This window comes from Neopelma chrysocephalum, unplaced genomic scaffold, assembly GCF_003984885.1.
Source record: "Neopelma chrysocephalum unplaced genomic scaffold, ASM398488v2 Primary Assembly neopelma1_72, whole genome shotgun sequence".
Taxonomy (NCBI): Eukaryota; Metazoa; Chordata; class Aves; order Passeriformes; family Pipridae; genus Neopelma; species Neopelma chrysocephalum.
The window spans coordinates 8,908,993-8,930,288 of record NW_020897732.1 but is presented as its reverse complement, the minus strand read 5'-3'; the positions used below and the strand labels follow the sequence as shown (position 1 = coordinate 8,930,288).

At 41.7% G+C, this 21,296-nt stretch overlaps 1 protein-coding gene across 6 annotated transcripts in view; it reads left to right on the top strand.

The window, feature by feature from the left end:
• DPP6 (dipeptidyl peptidase like 6) overlaps positions 1–21,296 on the top strand; it is a 547,706-nt gene that overhangs the window by 386,991 nt on the left and 139,419 nt on the right. For all 6 annotated transcript variants that reach the window (XM_027686849.1, XM_027686850.1, XM_027686845.1 and 3 more), the window contains exon 4: positions 19,503–19,597. In XM_027686849.1, the coding sequence (XP_027542650.1) occupies positions 19,503–19,597 (95 nt within the window). The remainder of the gene's footprint in view (positions 1–19,502; positions 19,598–21,296) is intronic.

Below are 21,296 nucleotides of genomic sequence, written 5' to 3'. Positions count from 1 at the left end.
TGCTGCCCTGACCATTCTTGTCGTTGACTTCGCTGAGAGGGGAGCAACACATTCACAGAGCATGTAGTGACAAGACAAGGGGGAATGGCTTCAAACTGAAGGAGAATAGGCTTGGATCAGATATGAGGAAGAAATTTTTTACTATGATGGTGACACAAGTTGCCCAGAAAGTTGTGGTTGCTCTGTCCCTGGAAGTGTTCAAGGCCAGGTTGGATGGGGCTCTGTTATACTATAGTAGGTGTAAAGCAGTGAAATATGAGGAATTTGAGATTGTGCTGGTGGTTAAATGGCATTCCCTGCAGTCTAAGTGCAAAGAATCTGAGCTGGGTCTCTTTTCCAGCCCCATTTATCCCAAGCATTCTCCTATGCTCTTCTCCTCATCGTTCGGTGCCTTGCCTACGCCGTTCTATTGCTGTTCTCTACTGTGAACTTCCCTTTCCCGTACAACTAGAATTACATTGTCTGTATACTGAGCATGCATATGAGCTCCAATCAGTGGCTCATTTCATACTGTGTATCTTAAATGTTGTATTTGAACATTTCCTTGTTTTCATATCCCCCTCCACCGCCTGTCAGGAGTGTCCCATGCCGGCTCTCTCCCACATGACAGGTGGCCTGCTCGTTAGTCTAGTCCCTAAATGCCTAGCAGTTCTGCTTGTGAGCTCCACATTACCTTGTAATTGCCTTCACAATTACTGGGCTTTTCCTGTAATTCCTCTCACAGCGGATTTTAGCTCAGGTTTCTGAAAAGCTCAGTGGGATGCTACAATGTTCCTGTGGCGGTTGATGAAAACCAGGATAAAGAAAACCATCATCATTTTGTACTGAAGAGCAGCTCAGTCATCTGACTTCTCCTGCAAACAATAATTCATAGTCATTACCTAGACCTGGCCTGAGAAGCCAGCCGGGTTATGAGTGCTGGTTTTGTGGATCTGTTGAGCTGCAGTGATTCCTGTCAGTTGTGAATCTGATACCCAGCATCTTGGGAACACTCCTTCATGGGGAGGGAACATCATGCCCAGCGTCAAATAAAGGAGGAGAGACCGAACCATATGTGCCACTTGTGGAGACTTATGCTTGTCTTCTGTCTTTGTGCTTAATGGCAAACACATTTTGCCTGCACTGAAAGTACTTGGCTGCTGTTGTAGTTAGAAAAACACAATGGTGGCCTCTAATATATGGGCAGAGGTTACTGTGGTCGATTGGATGCAACGTGCTGTCATTACTTACTTCTTAGAGGATATTTTCCAGCCTTGCTTTTGGCATCTTGAAAGACAGAGTGTATTTAGCAGTGGCTGTTGTCAGGATTTTGGGCTGTATGTTAGTGACTGGAGGTTTTAATTAGGAGTGCATTTTCTTTGTGCTAGACACTGGCCAGACACGGGGAGACAGTCCTTACAGAGTGGTTGTAGCCAAATGAGGAGAATAAAGGTTGAAATGAAGGGCACAGTATAGTCAAGCAGAGAGGAGCACTGACATACAGGGCACCAAGGGACATGTCTGGGGTCATAGGAAGTCAAAAAAATATGAAAATCAAGTCCTGCTCTTCAAGCAGCTCTCCCGCTGCCCAATCACTTCACCTGCAATGTTGGCAAAATAGTATTTATTCCTATGTGAAGAGGAATAGTGGGTAAATTTGCAAAAGGCTCTGAATGACATTTTCAGAAATAGCTCAGTTATTTGGGAACTTGCCATCCAGTGACAACCAGGAAAATGCTCACCTCTGAGAATGGCAGCTAGGCTTTTATATCAGAAGTCCCTTTGAAAAATGCACTAATAACTAATATCTAAATATAATTGAGTAATTCTTTTATCTTTAATACCAAAGCACATGTGTTTTGTTGCGTGTTTTACTAATAGCATCATAGAAGCCCTGGGCTGTTTTAAAGTCTAATATTGAATTTAATGACCTAGAACTAATAAGTTTTATTTACCATGCTGAAAAAAGCACCATGTAGTAACTGAGGTAATTTATTTCAGTTTACCTTTAATAATAATGCTTGGATCAACAATACTTGGATAGTCCAAAAGCCCCCAAGCCTCTTCTCTGCAGTGTAAATCCATTGCACTGTATTGATAAAAGCATTGATGCATTTCAAATGATGCAGATGCGTGTGGAGTAAATGAATTATTTATAGGTTGCTTTGCATAGATATTAAGAACTTTGTAAGTGCTAATATTTTTCATTGTGAAAAAGGTTTGTGTTAAGGTGCTTGCTCTGACAGCTCTTAAGACTAAAATTGCCCTGCTAGAGAGCTACAGCATGGTTGACTGGAGTGCAGGCCTCTCTGGGCTGCTCCTCCATGGGACAAAAGCTTCACAGAATCATTAAGGTTGGAAAAGACCTCTAAGATCAACCAGTTGAACTGTTAACCCAGCACGGCCAAGTCCACCACTAAACCATGTCCCTAAGCACCACATTGACGTGTTTTTTTGAACACTTCCAGGGATGATGATTCCACCACTTCCCTGGGCAGCCAATTCCAGTGCTTGATGACACTTTCAGTGAAGAAATATTTCCTAATGTGCAATCTAAACCTGGCACAACTCAGGGCCATTTTCTCTTGCCCTATCACTTGTTACTTGGGGGAAGAGGCTGACTCCCACCTGACTACAACCTCCTGTCAGGTAGTGGTAGAGAGCAGCTGACAGCCTGCAAATGACCATCCAAATTGTAAGGCAAAAGGAACCTTTCCCTGGCAAGGTTGGGCTGTTGGCACGAAAGAAAAACTCATCTTTCTGTTTGTCATCCAAGGAAAAACATTGTCTTCCTTGGGCACTGCAGTTTGAAATCTTGGGTGTTTCAGGTCTGTTAGGAAGGTGCTAGACCTTCATACAGGCATCCTTGAACCGTGGTGCTGCCAGAGGAAGGCCACACACTTGTCCCAGTTCTTGCCTTAAGTTAAATGAATGTAAGCTAGAAAATGCTGACATCTGGTGAAGGCATAAAGAAAATTGGGTTTCAGAATATTTGCCCACCTTGTTAAATAGAAATACTAGTTCATTAATTTCAATGTGTTTTAAATATGTGATAGAAAGGGTTAAATGAATGGGTTTACTGGTCTTAATGGTTCATAGAAAACTTGCCCCACTCACAACTGTGGTCTGCCAAACCTCACATCCTGCTTTATGACACCTTGCAAAAGTGACCTTATGCTGAGATAAAGACACCATCAGTAGCAGAACATGCTATGTGGACCAGAGAAAAATACAGGGGAAGGACCAAGAAAGGTCTTCTGGTCTAGCACGTGATGGTTTTGCTGGGGATGGCCTTCAGAAACCCTCTGTTATGATTCATAAAGATACAGATGCTTGTTAAGTGAGCTTTTAGGTAGTGTTCATGCCAGCAGAAGTCTGTGTACTTTAGAGCAGATTGATTGCTATTCTTAATCTAAATGCCTTCACGAAGTGACAGGCAAAAGACAGGTAAAAGATCTTGCTCTGTCATGACTGTCACATTAAGAAAGAAGTGAGGAAAACCATTAGAACTGTAATTTTGATTTTAGAACCCATCCTGGACCATCTCCTTCAGGGATTTCTACATGTCTGTCTTTTGAGAGCACTGAAAAGAAGTTGCCCTACTGACTTTCAGCCGCTGGGTGACTGCTGGATTTCAGCAGTGACAGTGACCTGTGCACCAAAGACAGGAAACCTGGGAATTAATGACTTTTTAATTTAACATAATACTCCATGGAGCAGAGCATTTCTGCCATGTAGCTGTTTTGTTCATAACTGCTAAAGAGAATGAAATGAGAAATAAATTTGTCTCTTCTAAAAATTAATACAGTCTGCAGGAGCAAGCTGGGGAGGAGCGTGGTGCTGTGGCTTTGGCAGTGCCTCAGTGCCTTTTTCTCCACAGTGCTGGGGTGCTGGTGGGGCTCTTGTGCTGCTCTTTGACTGAGAAAATAATTCTTTGTTGTGTACAGCAACTTCTGAATTTAGAAGGAGAAATATGCTGGAGAAAGTCCTGTTTGGGAAAATTATCCCCACCTGGAAAAGCAGAAGTAGCACTGTAATGGCCAAATAGGGAGGTTGTTTGTGGTGGTTTTTCGTAGTTTGATGTCTTGAGGAGGTCAAGATTTCCATATGAGCCTAACCCTAAGTTTAGGAGCCTCTGTAAGTAATTTCTCCAGAGCCTGCTGAACTCAAACCATTCCCCTGCTTGTCACTGACTACTGTTGAGCCTCTGAGTCAAAATGTACTCTTGAGGTACCAACATATGGCTTTAGCTACTGAACATCTTAAAACCCATGTACAGTAAAAAGTGGCCTCAGGCATTCAGTGCATTCTATTTGTTATATCTCTGCATCTTGCCAGGTTGAGTGAAGAGTCTGGCCCAGGGACAGGGCTGGTGGCATGAAGGTCACGTGGGAGAAGTGAGATGCAAGAGAGAGGGAGGTGAGGAGGGCACTGACAGTGATGCTGCGCAGGGAGGACAGGCTGCAGTCACTCAGGGGAGAAGCCCAGACAAGCAGGGAGGATCCTGGGGGTGTTCCAGGTGGAGAAGGGGCTGGAGTTGTGCAGAGAGTGAAAATTACTCTGAAAGTCAGTACCACCTGAGAAATGGCTTAATGGCCTAAGATGAAGAGCTGAAAAAATACATTTAGTTGCTAGGATAATATCAAAGGGAACAATTAGCAAATCAAAGATGGCTGGAAGAGGCAGGAAAATTCCTTGGACTTCAATTCTACTTACCTGAGTTCTGCTAATACCTACTCCCCATATCTGCCTAATTCTGTTCCCACTAATATTTTTAAAACTAAGCAGGAAAAAAAGGCTTCCCTCTGAAAGGCAGCATGACTGTCCCAGTCTCATATGTTAGAGCAACAGGCTGCTTTCTTAGACTTTTTATATCCATTAACAAAGACAGATTCTCCATTTCCATGTCTATCTCAACTCCACTAAAATTAGTGTTTTTCTCTCAAGGTAGCTCAGAAGCCAGGCAGTGCCTCCTGATGTGACCACGTATGCCAGCAAGGAGCAGTTTTGGGGAATAATTTGAAGCTGTAAGAGGTGTATGAAAACTAGAACAACTTAGGCTTCACTGTGTGTTAAAATCGTTTGTAGATTTGAGGTAGAAATTCATGGGAATTAGGTAAGCTGCCCTCTTTGCTTCTCCCCATCACCATGCTCTATGTTGCTTTGAGGTGCACTGTGGCATTTCTGGGACTCAGTATTGCTGGTGGTGAGTGCAAACCTGCTAAATTCAGGGCTGGGTCCTTTTACCTGCCAGCCAGGCAGATGTACTGCAACAGCACCCACTTCACACCGGGGAGCCTTTTGATTAAATAAAAAAAAGGAGAGCAGCAGGGATGGAAGTGGGAAGGAAACATCGTGCTGCCACAGGGAGCGGTAGCATCTGTGGGGGACTTTAAAGACGTGGCTCACAGCAGTGGTGTTTCTACTGCTGGAAGGAAAGAACTGCACGTGGCAGTTCTACCTGTGTGCTGAACAGTTTGAATCCAGTTGGAAAAAGGATCGAGTTTTTTTCATCGTGTTCAGAGTGGCTTGAAACCAAAACCCTGCTGCTCTCAGAGCCGAAGGAAACGTGCTGGTTTTACAGGGGTTTAACTGGGAGAGGGATTAGGTGTTCTCTCAGTGGGTGTTAGTTAAAAATCTAGGTGAACAGCTAGAGGTACAGTGTGACACTCATGGATGCACTTCCCCAGTTAACACCTATGAAGCAGGTCAGGGTGAGCTCCCAGCACTTCCCACACCCCTAGGTAAGGGGAACTGCTGTGACAAAAATTGTTTGTGATAAGCCTTTAAAAAGGATGGTCATAATTGCAGCCCTGCTGGTCGAATTTCTACTAAAATAAAGGGGTTTTTTTTGTCTTTTGCCTCTTCAGAAGAGTATAACACATGGAAGAGGAGGAATAGAAACGAGGAAAGCCATATTCCTGGGTGATGGAGCAAGCTGGGCACAACAGAGGGTGATGGTCTTCTCCCTTCCCCAGGAGCCTGGCAATGTTTCACCATAAGGAGGGTTGCTTTGGGAGGGAGTAGGAAATTTATTTCATTTAGACCCTGCAGTGCTAAGAAAATCTGAGCAGATAGGTGGGAGACTCAGTTTTGAACTATAGGTAAAAAAGGTAAAGAATGAGAGTTTGCATGAACTTGCTGAAGGTTTTCCTAACAGTCAGGCTGGTGTGAAGGCAGAAAAGTTTTGGGAAAGAGGCACCTAAGAGATGAGCACCTAGGACAAAACAGAAGGAAGAAGTGAGGTGCATAATTTCAGGATATGCTGGGCAAAAAGCACATTCAAAGGAGGACTGTAAATGTGTGATGGAGGAAGGAGAGCTCTTCAGGGTGTTTGGGCCTCTTGTTAAGCCACTGATTTCACTCCTGGTAGCTTCAGCAGTGTTTTCAAGAAATGTTTATTTCTCCGCACAGTCCATCTTTAGGTGCCCTCTATTCTCTAGGAGGAAACTTGCTTACTTTTAGTTTTTCTTTCTTTTTTTTTTTTTTAATTTTAATCAAGTCAATTTTCCATTTTTCACACTGCCCTGCCCGACTTTTATTCCTTCCTGAAGATTTTTACTTGGTGCAAATCACATTTTTCTGACTCAATAGCTTTCTCTGAGCTTGCTCCACTGCTCTTGGATGCTTGTTGAGCATGGAATGCTCAACAAGAATTAATTAGACCAGTATGTATTCTACTTGTTCCTTTTAATGAACATTAAATAAATATATGCTGAGATACCATAATTAAATAATTTGAAGACAGGAAATACTGTATTTCTGGTGATTAAAATTTATATCAGATCTTTTTAACTGGAAATTTAGCAGGCAAGGATTTACTTATCTAAGAAAAAAAGTCCCCGGTGAGCTTGGATCTCCTGACTGTATAAAGCTGTTGCATGTATGAAAAGCACTACTTTATTTTTCTTACGAGAAATAGTACCAGACTTATATAATTCATTAGAAGAAATTTAGAATGAGATAATTAGCAATGATCAAGGGAATATAATTATACTTTGAAACCTTACATCAGTGGAAATTCAATTAAGAACAGGAGACCAAAGGTTTGCCCAGCCCCAAATCCTGTTTCCATGAGAGGCAAGATGTGCGTGCACAAGGATGAGCAAGAGGGCAGCAAACTTCATGCTCTTTTTAGGTCAGGGAATTATCAGATCCTCTTCTATATTTTCTGTTTAGTATTCCAAAATATTTTTCTCTTCCAAGACATGTGCCAAGTGTCCTCCAGAGCCTCTTGCATCCATCACGTCTTTCATCAACTAGTTTCTCTGACCTGTTGCATGAGGAAGAATGCCTGGGAGCTTGCTTTGTCTGATCAGCCTTAGATCAGTACCTTGGATGAATGTTTTCCATCTCTACTATATTAATTTAGGGAAGATGGGATGGGAACTACACACAAGGATTTCCCAGAAATATCAGGGTTGGCTTCTCAAAAGTGTTCACGGTATTCGAGTTTCATGGCACTTGAAGTATATAAATGTAATATCATCTGTTTAACCCTAAAGAAAAGTGTTTTAGAGGTAAAATCTGTAGGTCCCTGTACCAAATCATGCCACACATGCCACACTGAGTAATCACGATGTCATAAAATCAGGTGATCTAGGTCCCCAGCAGGACTTCATATCTTCACATGAAATCAGCACTGGGTCGGTACACATCCTGCCGAGTTTTAAAGCTGAATACTTTGCTGACAACTCTTTCCATTGCCAGTAACAAGGAGTAATCTGTGATAGAAAATGAGATGATCCTGTAAGTGATCCCGAGACAGACATGGCCCTGCATGGTGAGGAACATTCCCTGATTATCAGAGTACAACACCTCTTAAAAAACACTTCTAAGTCTCATGTTTGGCAGGAAAAGAACCCCAGGTAAGACACAAGTATGAAGAGATGAAAGAAGCAAAACAAATCGCAAGGAAAAGGAGTATGGGAAACAACTCCCTAGAGTATTTGAGTGAGGGAGAGAAAGAGGTGTAACCAGGTGTGTATATGGCTGGCCAGGGAGTTTGCCTTCACAACACTGACAGCTGGGTATGCTGCCAAGTCTTCATTTTGTTACTTGACTTAAAGTCCCAGCTTCCGGGCACAGGTGACACACAAAAATGCTCTACTTTGATTCAAAAAAGCAATGTAATAAATAAATTTTTAGTATTCATAAATATTATCACAGTTATTTCTAAATGATCCTTCAAATGTTAAACTTATTTGGAGGGTAAATGGAGAGAAGCCAATGTTTACTTCCATTAGAATAGATATTTTTAAAATATTAGGTTCTCTTGAAGTTTTATATCTGATTTCCAATGCTTAAGTTTCATAGTAATTCACAAAATCTGTATAATCATCTCCAAAGCATTTTAACTTTTCAGGGAAGGCAGGATGACATGAATGGAGAAAAGTAAACAAAGTCTAGTATGAGAACAGTGGGAAATTTCAATGCTTTAGCTGAGAAAATTTAAAAAAAGTTTCAGCTCAGAAGCATTTTACCCATAAGGGGCAAAAGTTTGGATCTGTTGGATAATGGCCCATCTTCGTGAACGAAGATTTGGGGAAAGGTCTTTTACCTTTCCAGCCTGCGCAATGGATTTTTTAGGTGAGACACAGCCTGCGCTGAACTGAGCCCACCCTTTAATCCTAAGGTTCATCTGCCGGGGCCAAGCAAGCTTGGACAATGGCAGTGAGGTCCTCAGGACGTAGGTTTGTTTAGAGTGTCCTTCTCATAGATGGATGGCCACACAGGGCTAACGACCTCCATCAGGCCAGGAGACCGGGATTTGAACCCGTGGTCGCAGCAGTGAAAGTCCTGCACGCTAACCACTAGGCCACCAGGGGTCTCATCTGTTGGATAAATGATTGTTATTTTGTCATGCACTGGACCTGATAAAAATTAACTGGACAATGGGTGGTGAATCCAGCAGTTCAGATAGACTTTGGTCTCGTTGCAGTTATGATGCACGTGCTCATTTTCACAGAGTAAACCATTCCAGGGTCTGCTTGGAAGTGTTGGCCTTGCCATTCATGCACTGTAGGAAATCTGAATACTGTGGTACCTTCAGGCAGTCTGAAAAGAACCACCAAGACTTGGACAAACTTCTAAAATCCACCAATTCTTCCCGGAAAGTGTCGAGAAAATTTTCCAATACCCTTTAATTTGTTATCACCCTAATAAACACTTATTCTCTGCTCAGCAGTCAATTTTCCTATTTCCTGGTGGACAAGAGCCCATACCCAAACCTGCTCCTGCAGCTGGCTCTGGATGCTCTCCCAACTGGAAGCGTTAGTAGAGAGTGGAGCCAGCGAGGGCTGAGCTGACCCATCGCCCCACGGGGGGTTAATGCACACGTGCTGGGCCACGTGAAGCTGTTTGCCCTGTTTGTTATTGCTTCAGTTGATGGACTGACTCATTTTACAAGACAAATTGCTCGGAATACTCATGCATAAGGCAAGACCCTTATTAATAATTTGGAGGTATCTTTTCCTTCCTTATTCTCCTTCCCAGGGGACTGCGGGCTGTGAACTGTGACATAAAAAATGCCTTAAAACACTTAGTTAAAATATCCCCAAGAGTATACGTGTGCATATATATATTTGTTCCATGTATTCCATATTTTCCTTGTCACAGGTGTTAATTCCAGGGGCAGCATTTGTGAGAGTTTGCTATTACCTTTTGCCTTGAAGCATTTAGCTGATACTAAACTCAGCAGCATGCATAAGACATGACCTTAAAGCAAATTAACCTTTAACACAAAAATATGTTCTTTATTTATTTTTTATTTTTAACGCCTCACAAAGGAAGATATTTTTAAAACTTGCATCGCAAAAAAAGATAGTTTTAGGACTATATACCAATAATTACAATATTCATGATTTTTTTCTTTCCTAATGGGCACAGAATTGCTAATTTAACTAAACTATCAAACCAGAAGAGTATGAGTATGAAAACAGGAGAGAGATTATTAGAATTTCATAGTTTTTATTTCCTATCCTTCTCCTAGGGCAGGAAACTGAGAACATGTAATCAATTTTCTGTTGCAATCAACTTTTTTAGGGGAAAAAATATTGAACTATACTCAGGAGAGAACAATACTGAAAATGACGTTTTTATCCAGTTTGAGAGATGTTATCACCTTGATACATTCATCTTGGGTTGTTCCATCCAAAAAAGATATATTGTGGTGGGGATAGACATCCCAGATATCCCAGAGAAGGATAAAGACCATGACAGAAGAATGAAAGTGCATGATAAAAAGAATTACCCTGAGTTATAAAGAAATTATGTAAGGACAAATAAAGAAAAATATGAGGAAGTCAAGTTCTTTTCATTGAATAAGGTCATTCTTTGGTTGTAATGCCATCTGCTGAAAGTTGCTTACTCAGTGAGAAGATATTATTGGACAAAAGGTTGATGAGAACTGGAAGAAAGGAGTAATCACTCTTAACCTTAAACCAGGTGTTCATATCAGCTGTTTTGCTTCTGCACCAGCCTCAGCATGTTTACCCTCTTAGCAAAAAAACACTGTTGATTCAAGATCAACATCACAGAAGACAGTAAGTGTTGCATGATGTCAGTTCCACAGTGGAGAAAGGAATAGGAACAGGAAGAAGTAAAATAAGGAATTAAGGAATTCAGGAATTATTTTTGCCATTTGGTATGGGACTCCTTGTAGAAACTGGCCCAGTCACTGCAAGCAAACCTAAGTGATGAGAGATGTTAAGGGAAAGCTACTCACTTTTCATAGAATCAGAATGATTTGGGTTGGACGGGACCTGAAAGATCATCTAGTTCCATCCCCTCTGCTATGAACAGGAAGATAGTCCACTAAACCTAGTTGCTCAGAGCTCCATCCAACCTGACCTTGAACACTTCCAGGGATGGGGCATCCACAGCTTCTCTGGGTAACCTGTTCCATTGTCTCACCACCCTACTTAGCTGACACTATTTTTTCATTCCCTCATCAGCTGGATTAAAAATTACAAGATCGTATGTATAATTGCAAAATGTTCCTCCAGTAATGGTTCCCTTGCAGTTAGGTACAGGAAGACTGTTCTCCTCCAGGAGCCATTCTTTACCAGTCCCCTGTCCAGCGTAGTCTCCAATTATTTATTAAGAGTTCTTTGCAAGCGTTGAAAGTGTTTCCAGTGGCTTTGTAATATGGTGCCCTCTTGTGACCAGTCCAAAACCAGTAATCACACCCTGGTAACCAAAATGTGTAGGTATTGGATTTCATGTTTATCTGCCTTGATTTTCAAAAGCCTGAAGTCAGGGTGATGCCCATGGCTCCAACAGACTCCTCACACAATTATGCTTCAGCACAGTCATACCTCGACAGACACGTCTGAAATGACAGAGTAACAAAAGGGATTGTGAAATATTGCCTGCAAAGGTAATTAAAACCTTACCTGAAGCTGTATACACAGCATATCTGCTTGTTAATATACAATGATCTCTTTCAGTCTGTACTGCAATTTAAGTACTCTGCCCACGATAATAACAATGAGAAGGAAAAAAAAGAAAGCATTCTATATCTTCTTTCTCTCCATCATGACCACTAACAAGTGTAATTTGTTTAGGGGCAAAGAGAAGGAGGAAAGGGAATGCACAGAGGAAATAAGAAAGCAAGCTGTGGGGTCACATTTTAATGAAAATTTATCCGTGGATTCCTTATATTCTCAGTGTCAAATGGATTATTATGTTTAGGTGTAATGCTTTGGGTTATGCACTCCTCTGTGTGAAGCAAACTAAATGATGCAGATAAGACCTGGTGCATTTGGCAGAGAATGGGGGGGCGGGGGGTGGGTGTCACTGACTGATGCTGCACTGCTCTGGGTGACAACCAGGGAGCATTTGGAGCAAGTGTTCCTGCATGGAACAGGCGAGGTGGGTATGACCAAGCAGGAATGATAGCTTGGGCTCTCATCTGAGATAGCAACTACAGTGGCAAAAGCCCTGGAGGTTTTATATTCCCAGTAAAATCTGTGCCACCCTGTATTTGGGGTTGCACACCCATATTGGTCACATTGTGGAGTTGGGATAAGCTAGTTCATGCTACCTGTTGTCTGCACTTTGTTTTTCTCTTCAGTTGCATGATGAGACCATGAAAATTAGTGGGATATAGATAAAGACATCAGGGACCATTTTCTGGGAAATTGGTTGTTTGGGGTCCAATTGCTTTTGGCCTGTGTCGAATGTGAGATGTTTCTGGCAGGGAATCAAAGGGCTGGGTGTAATCTGCTATCTCCAGCTGTCCTGTAACCCAGGGGTCATCTGCGCTATTCCTTCTATAACATTTAGGGTTTGAAAAGCACATAGCATGTGCCCAGCTGAACAGGAGAAGAAGATGGCAGAGAATTTTTGAAGAAGATTTCTCAGCTCTGGAATACACCAAAGTCAACTCAGTGTGCTGCAAAGCACCCCCGCTGCTGTCAGTCCTTTCAGATAGAGAAACTGAGGGCAGCAAGCAACAAGGTGTACGGTTTTACTGTTGTTGTTGTTAGGATTTTGCAGTGGTTTCTGTAATCAAGGTGGTTTGCCCTGGATGGAATAAAAATGGATTTAGATCAGAGAATTTCTCATTCTTTTCTTTTCCTAATTGTAGTGTATTTCTTTTCCCCCCTCCATGTGTTATAAAAGCAGACAGAAGCGGGGAAGGGAGTTATTTGAAGTTGAAACAAGTTCTCGGTTTCTCACATGGATTTCAGCTTTTCAAGCCTGTGCCACTGAGACGGTATCTGAGCCTGCAGAGTTTCCAGACTGGGGCTCTTTGAAGGGAAGTTCTGTCTCATAAATGAAGCAGCAGCAGAATTATACCTGGTTTCAAATTTGGGACTGAAATTTCAAAGGTGTGCTCTGCCCGGATTTCAGGCTTGGTGCTGAGTCTTCTCTCAATGATATGGAATAAGCTTTTCTTTTTTAATTTGAATCTTGAAAGATTTGGGATTAGCTAAAAAAGAGAAACAGTCTGACTTTACTGTTTTTTACAGTTTTAGGTTTTCCCAAGACTCAGTCTTCTTTGAGCTTTTGACAAGTTAATTTACAAGCCTGCTAGAAGATGCATGTTGATATGGCAATTTTCCTGAGCTATAATTGTGTTTTATTTTACTAGTACTACTGTAAAAACACTGTATTAGTGCACCAAGTGCAACTGCACTGAGATGATGAGCAATTAAAACTACTTCTTGCATAATAAAGCACATTCTATCAGGTTGCACTTACTTAAAATACCAGTGCAATGTGTTATACAGCATTTAGCAAAATTATGGTAAATCACCCATTTAAAGAAGTTTTTCTTTCAGCCTCACATGTCAAAAAAAAATCCTGGGAGCGATAAAAGGATAATGACCCATAATGCCAAAAAGCTAAAAATGGGATTTCAATTGTCTCCTGGAATTAAAGGTTGTAGCAATGTTGTTAAAGGCAAGCTGTTCTCTGTTCCCTGCTGCTCCTTGTGTCAGCATCACAAAGTCTAATAAATTCTTACTTATTTCTGCCAGAGTGGCAAGGCAGGAGAAAATGGAGTTGCTGGTGGGTGCAGGTGGATTGAGACAAAAGGCAGGGTGGTGGCAGGGAATTGTGATGAGTTACAAGTGCCAAGGTCTACAGGGATCATCCCTAAGGACCAGCTCTCACTGAGAGTGGGATAAAGCTATGAGTATGGAAATGGGTTTTGTTGCTTTTCACTGTTCATGATACTTGCCTCCCACTTTCTCTGTTATCCCAGCTTACTGCAGCACCAGGGAAGAGAGGATGGGAAGCTTTCCCTGCATTTTCTCTTTGGGAAGCAGTTCCATACCAAAAAAATCTTTGCTTCTGCCTTGGGGAGGGAATTTCAGAGTCACTTGTTTGTGGGTACATGTTATAAATATGAAATAGATGCACTGCAGCATGTCTTGAAAGAACAACAGATCGTGGCATTAAATGCATCATCACAACAGTCTTATTTCCACCTGATTTTGTGATTGCATCTGTCTGGACACCTGAATAGGTTTCCATCGGGGACTGATTGTGCTTTTATTTTGCATTCTGATCTATGTGGTGAAGTTTTGCAGCAGATAGCAAGCATGCACGGTCCTAGCATTTGTTCAGTGTCTATTCTTAGTGCTCTTCTGAGGCTCTACCTGCCCCAGGGACTGCAGGTCCTCAAGGTCCACTCTTCTACATGACCCCAGTTAGGCAGACGCTGTCCTAAGTGAGTCAATAATCCTGCAGACCTAGTAAATAAAATGCAATTTCCCCTTTCATGAAAGCAAAGTAAAATAAGTATTTCAGTAAGCCTGTCTGTGTCCATCCTCCTCCCTGCTCATATCATGCTGCACCTTATTCCTCCTGTTTGGTGGTCCTTGTTAATGTTTGCTGCATTGTTTTTCTGAAAGTTTCTCTTTCCTCTGTGAATTTACTGTGTTCTGTTGTTTACCTCTCTGCTTCCTTTATGTCCAAGCTTTCTCTCTCTCAAAACCAGTCTCTGAAGATAAGGCCAAGCTTCTGCTGCATCTGGCAGTATTAGGGGGTTTTTAAGGTCTTGGTCCCACACACAGCAACCTGTTAACCCCAGCTTGTCCTGTTTCCACCTTATGTGCCACTCAGAAAGCCACTTTTTTGCAGGAAACCCTGAGTCTCCCCAGTTTACTTTCTCTGGGAGATGCTCACGTGAGCTGTGGGGATGCTGGTGCTGATGGGCTGCTCTCTCACGTTTGGCTTTGCTGCACGTGGGCTGGTTTGTGAATGCAAATGCTGATAGTCACAGTGAACACTCCCTGCTGCTGAGCCACAGCCAGCCTGGGTGCCTGGTTCAGTCGTGGGGCTGTTCCCACAGAGACACACTCTGTTGCAGTGGGAAGTGTCAGCCTCCCCCAATCCTGCAAATGTGGATAATCACTACAAGCCAGTGGGTTTTTCCTGTGTACTGCAGATTTTTCCTGTGTGCTGCAGATTGTCTCTGGATAGTCTGGGTTTGCCTTCTCCATCCAGACCCTTCTCTTTGGCTCTGGTGTGTGTCTGTGCTTGGTTGAGAGCTGTGACATGCCAAGTCCACCTAAAGGGACACAACCACGGTTTTCCCCACTTCTGGTCTCTATCCACTGTGCAAGGACTCACCTGGCCCTTCAGGAAACTTGCTGAAATGCTAAACAAGCAGAATATTTTTTTTAATTCCACTGCCTCATCCTCATGTATTTTTCCAGATGAATACACTTGTAGTACATAGTGTTGCCAGTCTGAAAATACCAATTCCGTCTGAAGAAACATCTGTCCTACTAAAATTGCAGTCTCCCTGCCTGTTTTCTTGTCAGATGGTGAGTGCTAACCAGGTATATCTGATAGATACCTGTCTGTGAGGACTCCAAGAAACCCCTTGGTGGTTCAGGCACTGCTGTCTCCTCAGTGAAGGTGGGCTCAGCCTGGCCAAGTGTGGAGTGCTGCTGTGCATTGTGGTGGGCAGTGCTGCAGGACTCGGTGGGCAGTGCTGCAGGACTCAGTGGGCAGTGCTTCAGGGGATCTGCAAGCCTCATCCTTCAGATGTAAGATAAGATCCTGAAGATCTGACTGCTTTGGGTCAGATGTTGAAAATCCCACAACAACCTTTCCTCTTATGAGGAAAGACAGAAGGGTGCCAGTCCTCTCTTGCTGGCCACATGACACTCCCTGGGCCAGTGCAGAGCTCCATCCCAGCAGCTCATGTGGCCTGGTGCAATGTGACCTGGGTCCCTGGGGAATGATGCAGGCTCATCCCACAGGCCATGCTGCCTTCTGCTCTCTTGACACAGCATAATATGTTTGCCAATCATGCTGGTCACGCTGGTATCTGGAGGCTCATTTATCTGAAATGGTTTAGAACAACTTCAGGACTTAAAACTTCCTTTATTCGCCAATCTACCTTAATCTTAGGGATTGAGAATGATAATTCACTCGATGCTGGCTTTCATCAGACTGAACCTCATTCAATTATCTTTCATGTTTCTTTATCTGAAACTACAGGACTTGAGAAGTTGCCTTTTCCTCTAAGTCTGTGGCTCTAAAAGGCTGGAGTGGTCCTAACACTCTTGATCCTGCCTTCTCTCTTTCACTAACTCTTGCTTCTGACTTGCTCATGTGAATTTTATAACCTTTTTTGTCTGCTTTTAATTCACCAGTTATTCCATTGATAGAAAATTTTGATTTCATTAAAAATATTATTTTCAGGGCTGGATTTAAATTCTTATTACTTCTCATATTTTGTCACTAAGTTTTTTGGGTTGGAAGGGACCTTAAAGATCACGTAGTTCCAACCCCATGGGCAGGGACTCCTTTCACTAGACCAGATTGCTCAGAGTTCCATCCAGTCTGGCCTCAAACACCTCCAGGGATGGGGCATCCGCAACTTCTCTGGGTAAAAAAGAGATGGAAGAAATCCAAGAAAGATTGAAGAAATGGAATAAATGCTTTTATGGCTGAAAGGTATAATTTTCAGCATCATTTATACTGAACACCAGCCCCAAAGAAAGGCAGATATAAAAAATGAGATGCAGTGATGACCTTTATCAGCTGTGGTGACAACTATAAATCAGGCTGCAAATTCTCATCAGCTCACTGGACAGAATTCATTACAGACAGAAGCTGCTGCATTGCTTTCTGTCTTTGATTGAGGTATGTCCCATTTAAATAAATGCTTTTGCACTGGAACAAATCACACATTTCAAAACAGAAGTCCAGGAATATTATTCATTGATTTTTTTGAGGACTAAGACCAGCTAAACCTCACAGTGTTTTGCTTGGAATATAATGCAGATCAATTTGTTCTTCTCTTAAGCAGACCAATTTTCTGTTCATTAATTCAGATGCTGTGTTGATGGCTTGTATTGAATATAATAGCAAGATTTACAGCCCTAACAAATCGGCACTGCTTCATTTATTCTTCCTTATACATTCTAGATATGCATGCAGCAGATTAGCACCTGATTTTAAACTTGTTACACTTTAACAAATAAAGGGAAAGTGTGTTGTCTCCTACTTCCAACTATGGAGCAACTTTTATGTAATCTTCTTCAAGTTGCACAGTTTATTAAAACATTATGTTTTTTTGGAGCATGGGGAACAATAAAATTTAGTAGCAATGCCATTATGAGCAGTAATGTAACTTCCTTGAGTTCCTGTGATGCTCAAAAAACAGGTCCACAGACTCATTAGATTAATAAGCTACTTTACCTGTGTACTGAACTTTGAGATGAGTTTCATTGCTTTTTTTTTCCTGTAATTAGGCAATATCCTGAGAGGCTTACAATTATCCAAATGCTTTTTCTGCCTAGCATGTAGTGTGTAATTGGAAAACATTCTGTGTTGTTGACATAGGGTGATTATTAAAGCAGTAATCCTTTCCGAAATGTCTGATAATTAGATAATACTCTGTCTCTCAAGTTCAGTTTTTCTTGTTATTTCTGGAATACCTGAAAACAGTAATTTGGATTGTATACTTTCCTCATATAAAAAAATGATTCCTCAGCCTTCATGGCCTCAAGATATAAAGACAAGTTGTGTAGGAAGCAATAATACTTTTTCTTGTGTTACTTCCTAAATTGTTGGCAAAAAGACATTTCTTCAGGATCTGGACACAGAAACTGGAAGTTAGAGTTGTAAATAAGTTGGTGCTGGATCAGACCCCAGAGATTGTCTCCTCTGGTATATGGCCTGGGACAAGGGCAAATGTTTAGGGAAGATTCTAAAAAGCAGGTGAATTTCTCTAGTGCTTCCCAGTATTTATTTTGGAAAAGGCAGGGAATGAGCATCCATTATTTATCTTCTCCATACTGCTTATGATTTTTTTGACTTCTGTCCCAGTTTTGTTCAATCAGTTCGTTCCCAGGTTTAAGAATCTTAGTTCGTTCAGTCATAAATTGTATGAAGGAATATTTTAAAGACAAATGCAAGTCTTAATCTAATTCAGATCCATCATTTTTATTCAGGGACAAAGGTGCTGATAAAATTTGTTCCATAATTTAAAAAAAAGAGATGCTTTGAGAACTTTGCCTATGAGTCTGAAGGGAGGTTGCTCTGATTTGGACACTGAGAATCATAAAGTCTTTAAAATTTTGTGGTTTGGAGAGAATCATCAGTATTGCAGCAACCATTTGGCCTCACAGGTTGTGATTCATCCCAATCTCTGAGCAGTTTTTTTTCTTCCTCAACTTAAATGTAAATCTGTAATATGGAGGAGGAGATTTTTTATTGATAGCAATAAGTAGAGCGTAGAAGCTTTTTGTCTGCACTTTCAGAGCATTTCATAAAGTAATGACTGTGATGAGGATTGTCATCACCAGCTTGGAAACAAAAGACTGAAAGCTGAATAAGAAGTGTGCTAAGTCTGTACACCAAAGTTTTGAAAGTCTCTAGACCCAGTGTTGTCTTTAGCAGGTTACCCCAAGCTGGGCAGTGCACACCTCTGAGGTTACATTGAACTGGATCTGTGCTTGTACAAATCCTGGAGGATTTAAGCTCCTCTTTGACTCATCCCAGGACAACCAATGGATAATGTTCCTGACATTGGTGGGATGCACCATGGTAGTCTCTCTGGGGTAGCCACAGTGAAGGTAGGCAATGAGGAATTGTTTCCCTAACTGAAACCAGAAGCAGAAGTTTAGTAGGATCCATCAGTTCTCAGTCTCAATTTAGCCAGGTTGCAAAAAAGCCATAACCCCAGTCCTGTGCCCAGAAAAGCTGCTGACTCTTTTAGTGGCAGCGTGCTTGGAACTTATTGTTTTATCTGTGGGGCAGTGCATGTAAGCACTGATCAAACTTGAGCTTCAGTTTAGCACATCCCTTTGTTCTTGTAATGTTTTTCATCCTGAACCTTTGACCTGCTACCTAACCCTCCTTTGGAGTTCCTTTCATATGCCTATCCCAGCCCTTCTGTCGAGTATGTTGAGAGCTTTGAGAGCTGGACACTGCCCTCCCACTGTGCAGCAGCTACCAGAGGGATTCTTGTCCTTGTCCAGATGTCCTGAGAGCTGGAGTAGTCCCAAAGTGCAATAGAGATGAGCTGATTTGTCTTTTTTTATGTGAAAATGGTGATTTCTTTACATGCATCTCCTCTGGTAAAAGTTTGCAAAACAAATGTCAGAGTTGGAATGTCTGCACAATATTAGGTTCCAGAATCTACTTTGTAGAGGGTGATTTGCCTTTCCCTTCCTAGGCTTATTAAACTCCTACAGACTGTGAATCTTGGAAACCTTTAAGCCTAAGGAATGCTTTTTGACCTTGTCTTTTCTACACCAGCAATATAACAAGCTGTAGATGTACATTCAAGATGAGTCACTCTCTTGCATCCAACTACAAGAAAATGTGCCACAATAAACACGACAAACACTAATCATGAGTGTCCTGAAAGCCTGTCCATGATGAGTGTCCTGAAAGCTACTTTTATTAATGGTTGTTTTAAAAAATGATCTGTGTTCTTCAGAAGGTAGTTCCCAGAAGTACTTTTGGTTCAAGTCCATAATTAGGTTCCACACAAACAAACAATTTCAGATTTCCTTAATGTTCTTTTGTTTTCCTCCTTGCAGATACTGAATTCATTTATAGAAACCAGAATGGCACAGTGATTCTGAGGAATGTCGAAACTAACAGTTCAACAATATTAATAGAAAACAAAAAAATTGTAAGTATTTTCTGTAATGAGTAGCTGAATTTCATGGTCCTCTTGCAGCTGAATCAGTAAAGCAGAAAATGACTTGGGTTTCAACTTCTTGTACTGTCAAGGAGAAGGAATAGACTGTTAATACTATGGGTTATGCAGTGATGGATAATGTGAGATTGAACTCCAGCTTTTATTATTATCCTGCAAGCTCAGTTTCTCTCATACTACTGGAAAGTATCATATAGATATTTGAAGCTAGTCTTGCATATCATATATAATTGAAAGATGCATAATTCTCATCTTTGCATGTTTAATATAGAAGACAATTGATATAATTTGCTGTCGGTTGTTGTCATTCTCTCATTCCTCCATGCAAATACTTGTACTTTAGTTTGTGTATTTGCTGATTTTTCTTGCCTAATGGTTGAAATGTAATTTCAGTGTTGTTTATGACTAGTGTTGAGGAGTGGAAGTAGAGTTGCATATGAGAGAAACCATAAGAAATTATTCTTAAAAGATATTAGTAGGTGGCAGAGTACTACTTATAGTGATAAAAGTGGTTTGTAGCATTGTTTTCTGTAGTAGATGAAGCCAGCATTGTGGCAGAAGTTATTACATTAATTGTATTAATTATTTTTAATGAGACAAAGAATTTATCACTGAATTATTATTTCAGGACCCAACCTTAAACTTCAAATGCTGCATTTAACCTTCAGCCTTTGCTACATCACATAAGCAATCCTCTTTTACCTTTCTTTACAATTCTGCTAAGGGTGAAGGCATGAGCTGGCTTCCTTTAATGTCAAGGTCTGTTGGAGTCAAACTGCTTCTATTTTGCCTCCATTTATTCTACTGTTTGGTTTTTTTTAATTTTTGTGAGAAAAGCACACTGCTATAAGATAATCCTGCATTTTCATGCCATTGCTTCCCTACTGCCTGTTCTACCCTTGTTCCTCTGCCCTCTCAGATCACCTCCACATTAATCCAGGAAGTCCCAGTGCAAGAGCTGCTGTTACACCTCACCCAGCCACGCTGTCTTTTTACTCTTCCTTCACAGCCCTGGGTCAGAAAACTTTTGCTACACTCACGTGTTTTCTTTTCTCCATATTATTAGTATAACATGTTATTAGTATAACATGGAGATTATATAAAATCTCCCTTCATGCTGACACTGCTGGCTCTCACACTCCCCTGTACCTGCCCCATCCTGATCTATGCTGGGCCATCAGCCCCTTAGATTGCTCAGAGAGATGGTGATTCCCCATCCCTGGAAACATTCAATGTCAGGTTAGACAGGGCTCTGAGCAACCTGTTCTAGTGGAAGGTGTCCCTGCTCATTGTGGAGAGTTGGACTAGATGACCTTTAGAGGTCCCTTCCAACCCAAATCATTCTATGATGGTATGACCAGTCCCCTCCACCTTTGACCATCCCCTGGGCTCCTCCCACACCACATCCAGCATCACTGGCCTTGGGGAGGACTCTCCCAGTAGGGTGCTCTGCATTTCTCTGCAGCTCAAATTCCCCATTTCCCTGCAGCCCAAATTCCCCTTTCCATTTTGCTCTATGGGAATCTCTCAAGGACTTACATCTAATGTGCTAGGTGAGAGGGTGAGGTTTAAAAGGCAGTGAGTGGATGAGTGATGTGTGAGTGCCACCTCTCTTTGACCTTGGTGCCATCTGTGCCAGCAATGTATTATATTGAAACACACTGGCAAAGAG